Raw genomic sequence first — 13,063 nt, 5'->3', positions numbered from 1 at the left:
TTCGTTGTATGTATTGTATTCATATCTCGTGATAATATATCATGTCTTCTCAATAAAACCCATAATCAACTAGACAATTAACTGAATTTACTATAAACATACACATATCCCTATGCATTTGGGGAATATATAAAATTTATCTTTTGATTAGTGGGGTTGCCCCACCGTTGCCACCAAGATAGACAATTTCCATCGATAAATACCGTTCTTTGTTAGCGTGTGTCCTCCACATCCACCATTACTTATCTCTTCCTCAAGCCAAAGTTCACCCTTTTCCATGGCATCTGATCACTCATCCCATAACCAGGCAAAATTCGTACTCGCAAACAATGACCTTGAGCAACAAGAAACTATGGAGGGTGAAACCAAGGACTTCGATTACTCAAAGCGATCTCAGTGGCTGCGTGCTGCTGTCCTAGGAGCCAATGACGGATTGGTCTCAACAGCATCTCTAATGATGGGTGTGGGAGCAGTGAAGCAAGACATAAAAGTTATGATCCTAACAGGGTTTGCAGGGCTAGTGGCCGGTGCATGCAGCATGGCCATAGGGGAGTTTGTGTCTGTGTACTCGCAGTTGGACATAGAAGTTGCTCAGATGAAAAGGGACAGTGAAAGGGAGAATGGCAGAGACAGAGATGAAGAGGAAGATGAGAAGGAGAAAGAGAGTTTACCAAACCCTATACATGCTGCAGCAGCCTCAGCTTTAGCATTTTCTGTTGGTGCAATTGTTCCTCTTCTTGCAGCCTCTTTCATAAGGGAGTATAAGGTGAGGATTGGTGTGGTTTTGGGAGCAGTGAGCTTCGCTCTTGTGGTGTTTGGTTGGCTTGGGGCAGTGTTGGGTAAGGCTCCAACATTGAGGTCTTGTGTGAGAGTGTTGGTTGGGGGTTGGCTAGCCATGGCCGTAACTTTTGGACTAACCAAGTTGATTGGGTCAAGTGGTCTTTAGTTATCAATATATGTCTCTTCTTCTGAAATGAGTTTTACTAACCAAATGCATCTCCTTTTATCAACTCTCCTTCAGAGTCCCTTCATTTTTGCTTTTCATATATAAAGCATGAGGCGAGACGACGTGAATGGAAGAAAGTTCGCATGGCAATAAACTAGCATGAAAAAAAAGGGTCTATCGATCAGAACCTTGTATACATATATCTACTGTTGTTTATGTATCAAAAATTCTAAAGGTTAATTCCTCTCCTTTGACTGGAATGCAGCATTGCATATTATTCTAAATCCTTATTCAAACTCGAAATTATATATCTAAGAGAGTTAAGAGTTTTGTCTATACTTCAAAGGATTTCAATTTTTTTTTCACAAAATTTGAAGGAATGCTTATATTAAAGAGAATTAGTATTTTACTATATATTATATTTTTCCATTCAATATTTAGAAAATTAATGGATTTTGTCGTTGATGGAGGTTGAAAAGTTGTAGATTCTCCGCTTAATATTTCTTCCAATCCAACCCTTTTAAATCTGGAAGGTTGTGTACCCTTCGAGGTGGTATTATATAGGAGTTAAATTGGAGCATATTCAAAATGATAACAATCCCATTTAGAGATACAATATACTCAAGGTGCCTGAGACCCTATTGAAAGTTTAAAAAAAAAAAAAGGAATTGTTTTTTTCTTTACAAGCTATTTTATCCTTGTATTCCATTTGCGTGTTGGATATGACTGACGTTTTACACCTTGAGTATTTTTACACTCTAAAGGGGCAAACAAATTGTGTTGGTTGTTTCAGTTCGGCCAATCTCATTAAAGCTTAGGGTGTTACTTTCTGCACCTTATCAATTTTCTTCTTGCACATATCAAAGTTTTTGGAAATTTTTTCCAGAATAGCAGTTGGTGAGTGTGTTCCGAAAAAGTGAGCAAAGTGCCTTTCAGAAAAAATCTTTCTGGAAGTGATTTAATACATTTCGGAAAATAAAATTCGGAATAATGGGTGCAGAACGAAAGTTTATCGGATGCAGAAAGTAATAGCTTAAAAAACTTATGGTAATTTAAGGGCAGACTCTTTTTTTACTTATATTTACAACTTCAGTCCTGACAGTATTGAACACAAGTAAGCAAAATTTATACATTCCAGTGGTTGCTTGCACATCTTAATTTAATTTAATTATATATATATATATATATATATATATATAATTGCAAAATAGTATCTTCAAGCCTAAAATGTTATTATACTAATTAGCTCATTATTAAATATAAAATGTTGCCGAACCTATAGAATGGATGGTAAAGGAACAAGAAGAATAACACACAAGTATTATCAGATAAAACTCATAACAAATAATTGATCCTCACGTGTATTTATTATTTACAGATAACAAATATTTTAATATTTAATTATATAATAAAAATGCATATACTTACAGGTATTTATAGAAGATAACAAACGTTTTAATATAAACAAATTAAATACAAGTATCTATATGTGAAACTCGTTATCTAAAAAAAATTAAGATTAAAATTTAATTTATATTTTATTAAAATAAAATTTAGTTAAAAATTAAAATTTAATTTATGTTTTATTAAAATTAATTAATTAAAAATTAAAATGTAATTTATATTTAATTTAATTTATATTATATTTTACTTTTTTGATTTTATTTAAATTTTTATTTTAAAAATTATAAAATACTTTTTTACTATCCATAGATATTTATATATCTATGAATTTTAAAAAGCTCATAATTATTTTTTAAATAAATATCTAATAGTAACGAAACAAATAATGAGTTAGATTTTTTTATTATAAAAATCATATCGCGAATAAACATATGTCTTACATAATTCGTTGTCATTCCTACGAGTAAGAAAAGAAGTTACACAGCTTTCAGATAGATGTAAATTTTAAAATTCCGTAATTTTACTTTTTCTGATAGTTAAGTTGTGATTTATGAAAGCTCTGTATATCGAGCTAATAACAGCACACATTTCTCCCTTTTTTTTTTCATATTTAAACAATTTAATAACACAAGTGCAAAAGGTTGCTTCAATACGTTATGTCCCGGTTATGTTCAAGCATCAGATAGCACTCGATAAGATCATTGGCAAAATCTCTTTACCTAATAAGTGTATAACTTTCATCTGGGTCTTTAACAGAAACTAATGGTAAATGTTGTTTTTCAATCTTGGTGATACTGATTAATTTTTCTGGTGTTTGTATTCGCCGTACAAGAATTTAACTCAGAATGAACACTGGTGGTTAATTTACGAAGGAAGAAAATATCTGGTTTGAAGCCAGGTGCCACCAGCTTAAAAGGTAGTGGAGAGGTTTCACGTTGATAGCTTGTGTGTCAAGAAAACTAAAACAGGAGTGAAGAACACCGATGGAATTAGGAACGGAAAAAATAACCGTATTCAGCAAAGAACTGACAGAAAATAACCCAAAAATGCAGGAATGAGGTTGCCAATTCCTATGGGGTAACAAGTGGTATGTACATCCTTAAACTAAATGTTACCTTGTCAATGAACAGTTTTTAATTATAATTAAGATATTATGAATAGTTCTTATATCCGAGATATTTTTTCCTCTAAAAAGACTCCTTTAGAGTTCTATTCTTAAAAGACATCTAAAAAATTAAAGAATTATCATTTATTTCGACTTTTCCTATATGAAACTATGAAACTATTGAGTATATAAAAACAAACTCAATCGAAGATTAAGAAAACAAGGATTTTTCTTTGAAACTTCGTTTTTATTCCCACATCATTGTTCTAACAAATATATTAAGATAACATAGTTAGAATCTCATTCCAATTAAGAGTCAGATAATATAAATACACCTTCCATACATAACTCTCTAAAACACCTTCTAAACCCAAAATTCCAAACTCAAAAATAGGAAATACTTTAGTAATTAATTCTAACAATTTATCTCAAGAGAATTAAAGTTAACAACTACCTTATTTTCTATTTCATGTTTCATTTTTTGTTTTCTTATTTCCTATGCCGCTACCAGCAATATCATCTTCTCCAAGCGAACGAGCGTTGCATGCCGACGTCGTTAACATCGGCAAGCAAGAGTGAGCAGATTATGAGAACGTTTATCTCCTCTCCATCACTGTTCTCTATTTCCATGATACGAATGGCAATTACATTGCCACCTGAAGCGACGACAACAACACACCATTCTACCCTTACTCCCCCTCTCCCTCTCCATGATACTTCAAGTCTTGAACAAAATGGGTAGTAAATTGGGAAAACCAGAGAAAGAGAACAAAAACAAAGACAAATTCTATATCATTGATTTGAAAATAAGTAAATCTAACGGTTCTAATATACTTTCCCTGGGTGGGAGATATGGCTGGCTATCTCATGCTATCCTTCACCCGTGTCAATATGTCTAAAAACAAATTTCAGGCTCCACGTGGCTTAGTTAATCTTTTCCCTTAATACCAATTTCCACAACCAAATGCTTGGTATATGGAACACCAAAAGGATATATAACTCACGAAAAATAAAGTGCCTATTGCTACAAATGTTAAAAATTTGTACACAACTACACTCGTAAACCAAAAGTTATCAATTTTAGTCAAATCAATGATTACTCCCGAAAAATTTTCCTTTTCCTCACTGAACTGCATTTAGAAACCTTATTTGGTTCCATGTATACCACATATATGTATATAAATATGATAGTAATTCACAAAATTTGGACCTTGCCAGTTACCCTTTCCGCACCCTTTTTATCTGAGCTTCCCACCTGACAAAGCATTGGAGTCTCGTCTGTTACATTTAGCCTCTCCATGACAGCGCCATCCACCTGAATCTTCGTATCATCTACTGGTTTTCATGGGGAATCCCACCGCATCCTCAACAATCCCTTCAAAGCTATGCATAAAGCCAAACATTCGCCAAAACCTTGCTTTTCTGAAATGAATACTTGAGTGCCCACGCATTAAGTCTACTCATTGTATCTTGAAAAGATTCTTCAATTTCACAACCAACCTCCATTCCTCCATGGATAGATCATCCTATATCAATCAACAGATGTAACTTAAAGACATGTTCAACTAAATCCATAAACAGATAAATAATTTGCTCATGATGCTTGTTATTGCAGACTTACCCGATAATTAGTTTTGAGAATGTCAATAGATCTCCGTGAAATATGGCTTACAAGTTCATCGTCGATCTCAAAATGTCTCCCAAACATTTTTTGTTGCTCTTCAGGATTGCTGCCAACAATCTGTAAAACAAAGTGGAGACTCACAGTAAGGTTGCCACAAAGAATACCCAAGGCAAATCATTCCATTTCTCTCTATCATCCACCTCTTAACTTATCTCTCACCATTTCCTCAACAGCCATAGTATCTAATTATTGATCAGACTAAATCATGTAAATGGAATATGAAATTTGTCAACGTAATAAAACTAATATGATCTTCTACTTTTAACACGGTACAACTTACAGGTAGAAGCTTCTTGGTTCTTGTTACAGGCTTTCTAATCAATATTTCGAATTCCATTTTCATTGGTAATAAATTTGGGAGTTTGGTGAGGTTCATTATAAAGCCTTTAATTTCAGTCCAAGAACATACCTTAATGGCTACTTTCTGCCCCTTCTTGGCATATTCAACAGGTTTGTGGTTATTTTCAATGGAGGCAATGCGACCAATATCAATGAACTCTCTGGAAGGAATGCAAATTGGAGTCCCAATCTGTCAAATAAACAAATATTAGATGCAATTAAGGAATGAAAACAATTATCTTTGTGCATTGCACATAACAGGCTTCACAAAATTAAACTAAATGTTGCTTGTAAAGGTCAAAAGTCACATTAAGCACATTTCCATGCTTCAAAGTGGAAAATTTGTAGGTGGAGAATAAATAAGTTCATTCCATTTTCACTTTTCCAATACTTTTGTTGTACCAACTACCGAGAATGTGTGCAACAAATTTAAAGCATAAGTTTCCATCTCACCACATTATAATTACTCAAACCACAGCTTAGATTATACATGGGACAAAGAAATACAATTAATTCCTCTGTCAAAAATAGATTTAAAACGAGAACTAAAACTGCTGGATGCACTCCAGCAAAAAAGGACCTCGTCCTTGCGTAAAGAAAACAGTTATTCGCCATATAATAGCAACCATATAAAAAAAATGCCTCAATAAAAAGTAACAATACCTTTGCAATGCCTTCAAGAATATCAACTCCCAAAACAATTGGGTCCTTCTTGTTGAAAATGCAATTTGGTAAGATTTTAAAAACGCATGGGAAGACTGCCTCATCAGCAGCTTCTTTCTTTTTCTCCTCTTTAATGTTGTCAATATACGCTTTAAATTGATCAAACAGATGATAAATGATATCAGCAATAAATATCTTCACACCCAATTCATCTGCCAGTTCCCTAGCCTCAGGTGTAACTTTGACATCAAATGCCAATATAGCTGCATACTCTCGCTTTTTTTCAAGCATTACGCTGGCCTTCATTACATCTTTTTTGTGAACAGGACCAATGCTTATACCACTAACAGGGATACTAACTTCTGGAGTTTTCAAAAACTCCAGTAATGCTTCTAAGGAACCAAGGGTAGATGCCTGTACACAAACACCTTCACCGGTCCTGTCAATCCTGCTCATAACTGATCGCATATCTTCCATTGCTGCTTCTTTGATATCTTCCAAATCATCATCAGGCTTCACCACATATAACCCAGTGCCAGCAATGGCATGCTCAAGGCCCTGAATGAAACACAGTAAAACCAAAGCTTAAGCATTCATGAGCACAAGAAAATAGAATAAAAATAGAAAAAGAACAACCAATATCACCAGGAAATACCTGGGCAGTGATTTTTATACCCATTGCAGCTTTGATTTCTTTGTGATGAAGATATGTTCCCTGAAATTATACCATTATTACTGCGTTGTAAAGTGTAAGAGATAGTAAACAATACAATCTCTGCCAGTAGATAGAATTTGCCAATATAAAACACATTACTCAAAACAAATTGCTGATGCTGACATGAAACATGAAAGGATGAGATATTGACTTGCTCAAATAGTTTTCTTGTCTAAATTAATTATCTAAGACCCATCCCTCTGGTTTTTTTGACTCGCTCCACCATGGTAAGCATAATGATTAGGATATCTTCCAACACTTTTTAAGATTATTGGAACTCGATGAAATTTTACCGCAACATTTTTCCCTCCAAAACCATACTTGCTATGAATTTAATAATTCAAGATCACATAATCTCTTGTTTACAATCGTAGTAGATGGCAATTAAATAAAGAAACAAAAAATTGTGACTATACCTTGACACGAAGTTCCTTCATTGGATGAGGAGTCAATAAAGCTCGAATTGTGGTAACAATTGGGCCCTATAATAAAATTCCATTAGCCTTAACCAGTGATCGGTTGCTAAAAGATGTAGTGAGAATTTAAGACACTTACCTGCATTCCGCAGACAACTATTTGTTCTCCTTCATGAAGAACACCATTAACTAAAACAACATCAATAGTAGTTCCATGGCCTTCAACAACCTTAACCTCTAAAACAGTACACTGGTGACCACAATAAACAACCAATTAGGTCCCTACAGTTAAACCATCGCAATGCATTCGACTAACTTTAACATTAGGTGACAGTAAAGCTAACCTGCACTTCTTCACTGTATGTAAGTTTCTCAACCATTGTTTTTTGGGTCCATTGAACCAAAAGTAATAACAAATCGGGAATTCCTTCGCCACTGAAATATGAAAAAGCAAAAATAGTGTCAATACGACAACCACATGACAAGCAATAAGTAGATTGTGTAACAATTTTAGGCAACACTAATTAAAAAGACTGTCGGTCCCAAGACAAAGTTCAGGCATATTTTACACGTGTTAGTGCCCAAAGATAAATGGAAATCTGTCCCCACTTTTCATATACCACCCTCACTTCTCCCACAAAATCACCACTTTTTAGATAATTTCAGTCAGACCTCAGACAGTTTGAAACCAATTTGAAACATTACAAAGAAGTTAAGATGTTCTGGAACACACTGAAATACTAGAATTTAGAAGCAATAGATGATACTTCCTAATAGTGGCAAAAATGTTAAAAAAGCAAATGGACTGAAATTGCTTAAAACCAACAATATGTTTGATTTAGAAATTCTGTTCTTCTAAACACTAACACATGTAGTAACATTGCAATATATTGACATCAGTATTAGTAAAATCTAGTGTATATAATGCAATACTTATCAGATATAAACTCTCACACCCACAACCCCATAAACTAAATGTTTCAAAAAAATAATACTTCAGACATCTGTTTCTCTTAGTATTATCCCATTAGGAAAGTTAGGCGTGTGCAGGAACAAAAACAGTACATCAGTCTCAAAATCAAAACCCATCCATTGTCCTTGTTCTTAATCACAAAGGAGACATCTATATTCATCAGACCAGAGAATTTGATTCAATGGAAATATTCAACGCATAAAATAGATGGTGCAACCCTAACTATTTCTACCAAACAATTCATTGTTTTAATTACAACGCCAAACTGATTTTATTTCAGACGAAGGTGAGGAGGCAGAATGTTATAATTACAAGGCTACTGCAATTACCTTATTGCACTTGTAGGCACAATACTGAATGTTTCTCCCATTTCTTTGTTTTTATAGTACAACTCGGTATTCATCCCTTGTTCTTTGAATTGAGTAACAATCTAGCAATAAAACAGAAGAAAATTAGGGTTACAAACAATAACAACTAACACAGAAATAAAATCTTGTGCCACCTGAGTGAGCCTCATATTGAACTCATTTTGAACATCCTTAGTCTGCTGCTTCAGTGCTTTGACAATTGGGGAATTGCGACATGTTTTCCATCCATAAAGCCTGTCAACCTGCAAAGTGTCAAAGAAAAGTGCAACAAGCATAAGCATCACCTATTAAAAATATTCAAGAAAGTGTTAAGGCAGAAATACTCACCTTATTTAAGGCAACAATGAATTCTGTATTCCTCATTTTTAATAGATTGAGTGACTCTATTGTTTGTTGCTCTAACCCATGCATAATGTCAACAACCAAAATTGCAATATCACATAGGCCTGAACCCCGAGACCTCAAGTTAGTAAACGACTCGTGCCCAGGGGTGTCAATAACCAGTAGACCAGGAACTTTCAACTTGGCATCAGCTTTCAGTTCCTTTGTTCTTTCACGTATGTTCTCAGCAGGAAAGTATGTTGCACCAATCTGTTGTGTGATACCTCCAGCCTCACCCTCCTGAACATTAGTACCTCGAATACAATCCAACAGCTTGGTCTTCCCAGTATCCACGTGCCCCATGATACAGCAAATTGGGGAGCGGAGGTTTTCATCATTAGGCTGAGGAGGGGCAGCAGATTTTTTTGACCTATTCAAGTCAGAATCATGCTTCTTATTTCTGTCTGTAACCACAGCATTAGCTTGCTTTCCATTTTCAGTTTCATCAGTCAAAGGCCCAGAAACAGTTGCACTAGCAGCCCCTGTTGCATAGGAGAAAAACAGATTATTTTTATATTAGAAGGAAGTAGTAATAAATAAAGAATAAAAAGGTTATACTTTATTAGGGAAATAAAAGTGTAAGTAAATATCGATTCACACAACCCCTTGCTATACCGGGGGACACACAACAGTAACAACTAACAACCAAACACATAGAACCCAGAAATCTATTAGCGTCAATCAAACACCGTGTGTTCTTGTTAAAGCAGAGCTGGATATAAAAGTACTAATTGTTATCATATACCAGAAAAACATGCATCGCAATGTAGGTTTCCAGTTTAACAACAACTCCTGTAGCAAATATAATATCTCAACAACGTATTACTTCATGAAAGCAGTGATGTTAATTTAACAAAGAAGTCACTTGAATTGGGAAGAAAAAATCCAAACCTAAGTTTTTGGTCAAAATTTTATAGAACCATAGTTTTTAATTCTTTATACCAAAACAAGTTCAAAGATGCGTTTACACTATGGCTACTATATAAGGGTACAACAATAGAGACCCGAACGCTATGTCTCCAAACTTGTAGTTTACAATCATCAAAGAGGTTTTTGGCAGTATAACAACAAGCAAAAATGCCAATAAAAATATGCAAATCTCACCGGCATTCTGAGTTGGCATGGCATTTTTAATCTCCTTTTTGATAACAGGTTTAGGTTCGGAGTCAGCCTCTTCGTCTGCAAATGCACCTTTGGCATTCAGATTAACATCATCCCAGCTTTTTGCATCCCATTCATCATCTTCATCATCTTCCACCACATCATCTTCAGCAGTGACAGGAAGTTCAACTTTGTCATCCACCTGAATCGACTCCACTTCTTCAATATTTACTGGTTCCTCAGAAACTACATCAGTAGCAGTCTCCTTCGCTTCGACAATTTCAGCTGCCTGAGCAGCAGCACCATTCTGATTTCTATTATTTGGTTTTGCCTTCTTTGTCTGGTATATGGGTTTTTTAGCTGGAGCACCAGAGTCCCCAGAAGGGAGAGTCAGACCCCCAGTGCTATTGAGAATCTGCCTCCTCATTGCCTCCAAACGACGTGCTTCTTCTTTCTGCTTACCAGTTAATAATTTACCTTCTTGCTTCTTTTTCAGGAGTTTTTCCTTTTCTCTTTCCTTCTTTCTGCGTTTAGCTTCTTCTGCCTGTCTCTCAAGTTCCTCTTGCCTCCGTCGCTCCTCTTCTTCCTTCTTTAACCTCTCTTCCTCTTCTCGTTTCTTCTTTTCTTCAGCCTCTTTTCTTCGAGCTAGTGCCTCTTGCATCTCTCTAACATGCTTTGGCACTTTCTTATCAGCTGCCTTAGCCTTTGAATCATTCTTCTTTGGTTCAATTGCCTCAGCTTTAACTTCGGCTAATTCTTTTTCTGGTGCACTTCCTGCTGCTGCTGCGGCAGCGGCAGCTGCCTTCTTCTCCTTTTCCTTTTCCTTTTTCTTCTTCTTCTTCTTTGCAGCAGCTGATTCTACCACCTCCTCTTCACCCTCCTTTTCCCCAGAAGCATCAGCAACAGCAGGACCTACTTCAGGAGTAGGCTGAACTTTATCATCCTGTGGTGCAGAAGCAGTTGGTTTTGGTACAGGAGCCTCACCGAGCTCTGCAAGAAGCTTATCCAAATCTTCCTCCTCTTGAGCAGTTCTTCCACTCTTTTTCTTATTCTTCTTCTTATTTTTGGAAGTTTCAGCAACTCCTTCACTCTTATTTACATTGCTGTTGCTAGCATCAACACTACCAATAGTGGGTGCCTCAGGCTCAACTACATCCACATTTTCCTCACTCCCTTTGGCAGCAGTGCTACTGCCCTTCTTTTTAGAGGACTTCTTTTTACCTGAAAACGAAACTAAAGAAACATCATCCTCATCCGTGTCATCACCATCCTTACCAGACTCGGGTACAGAAACATCATCCTCAACAGAAACAGCTTTGCCACCGGAACTTGCAGCTTTCTTGGAAGACTTCTTCTTCTTGCCAGAGAAAGTAATTGGTCCAATGTCATCGTCATCATCACCGCCACCATCCTCCTTCTCCTCTTCATCGTCGATTTCAGTGAGAACAGAGGCAGAAAACACAGCACCACCCTTTTTACTGCCTTTCGAAGACTTCTTCTTCCCCGTGAAAGCAATAACAGGTTCATCGTCATCAAAATCATTATTCTTATCATCTGCCACCTCACCATCCCCACCATCATCAATGGCATCAAAAGCCGAGGCAGCGAACGAACTACCACCGCTTTTCTTCGAAACCTTCGAGGACTTTTTCTTTCCAATAAAACTAACCACCGGCTCATCCTCCTCCTCCTCCTCCTCACCACCAGCATCATCGTCGATAGCATCAAAAGCTGATGCATTGAACAAACTACCGCCTCCTTTGTTCGATGCCTTCTTACTCGAAAAACTAACCGCAGGTCCATCCTCTTCAGACTTATCTTCTTCGTCACCTTCCTCATCACCAAGCAAACTAAAGCCAGATGCAGTAAACGCACTGCTCCCACCGCCTTTCTTGTTTTTCCCCTTCTTCTTCCCAGCAAACACAACTTCAGGCACATCTTCGTCATCATCAACATCATCATCGTTACTCTTACTTTTAGCATTGCCTTTCTTACTTTTCTTCTTCCCCGCCGCAGCGGGTTTCTCTTCCAGCGCCGGCTCCTCAGAGAGCTCTGTTCCAATGGAATACTCATCGTCGTCGATGACCACGGCCTTCTTCTTAGATTTCCCGCCACCGCCTTGCTGCGACGCGTTCTCCTCGTCTCTCGCAGTCGGCTTCTTCCTCCCCATGTCCGATTAGGGTTTTCTCTTCTCCCGCAAGTATGAGTGGAAACGGCGCCGCGTTAGAATCACAGAACTGCGAAATGGAAAGGAAAATCGCCTCGATGGAATAAGAATAAGATCTATTCGCAAAAACTCTACGCCAGAGAATAAATTAAAGGAAAGGAACGCACCTTCCCTAAGTGAATCTGACGGCAACGCAGAGAATCTGACGGCAACGCAGAGAATCTGCGACGCAAGGGAAAGGAAAACGCCGATTGCGATTGGGTTAAGAGTGACGAGAAAAAGTGTGATTGTTCGGAAACGATAGAGCGGCGGTGAAGGAATGGGAACAAATATTTGAGCCCTTGAAGGAACGTGAACATGAAAACAAATATTAAGGTAAATTGATGGTATTATTTATTACGATAATATATTTTTTTTACAACATTTTTTTTAAGATATTTTAATATTATTCATGTTTTATTTTATAATTAATTCAAAATTAGTTCATAATTAATAATAATAATTACAAATATAAACATAAATCAATCACATAATACATGTTAAAATATTTTCAAAGTATCATTATCTATTTATTAACCTAACTCCATCCAACTTTACAAACTTTTACTTTGGTTTTGGACAGACAAATAAATAAAAATACAAAATAAATGCATGAAAAGAAATAGATAAAAATAAAATCAAGAAAAATATTTTGAGTTGTTGATTTGTGTCACATAAATATAAATTTATTTAATTTTATCATTTTATTTGATTTAAGGTTTTAGTTTCTATATTTGAAGAGGCATTACATATTATCATATA

The 13,063-nt window shown here is 36.0% G+C and overlaps 1 protein-coding gene and 1 pseudogene across 1 annotated transcript; one reads left to right on the top strand and one right to left on the bottom strand.

Annotated features, from left to right (window-relative positions):
• The first annotated feature begins 211 nt into the window (after nt 1–211).
• On the top strand, nt 212–1,284 carry LOC124832531 (vacuolar iron transporter homolog 1 pseudogene; annotated as a pseudogene).
• Nucleotides 1,285–4,449: 3,165 nt separating this feature from the next.
• On the bottom strand, nt 4,450–12,611 carry LOC124832535 (eukaryotic translation initiation factor 2 (eIF-2) family protein). The gene is made up of 13 exons (XM_047306758.2): nt 12,430–12,611; nt 10,099–12,332; nt 8,941–9,476; nt 8,748–8,855; nt 8,575–8,675; nt 7,617–7,707; nt 7,412–7,522; nt 7,273–7,338; nt 6,797–6,856; nt 6,142–6,699; nt 5,549–5,668; nt 5,077–5,196; nt 4,450–4,981 (listed from the first exon to the last, which is right to left on the bottom strand). The coding sequence occupies exons 2-13, from the start codon at nt 12,263–12,265 to the stop codon at nt 4,916–4,918; spliced, it is 4,104 nt and encodes a 1,367-aa protein (XP_047162714.1). The 5' UTR covers nt 12,266–12,332; nt 12,430–12,611; the 3' UTR covers nt 4,450–4,915.
• Between the last annotated feature and the right edge of the window lie 452 nt (nt 12,612–13,063).

This window comes from Vigna umbellata, chromosome 8, assembly GCF_029865625.1.
Source record: "Vigna umbellata cultivar VRB3 chromosome 8, Vumbellata_1.0, whole genome shotgun sequence".
NCBI lineage: Eukaryota > Viridiplantae > Streptophyta > Magnoliopsida > Fabales > Fabaceae > Vigna > Vigna umbellata.
This window is presented reverse-complemented; position numbering and strand designations above follow the sequence as displayed.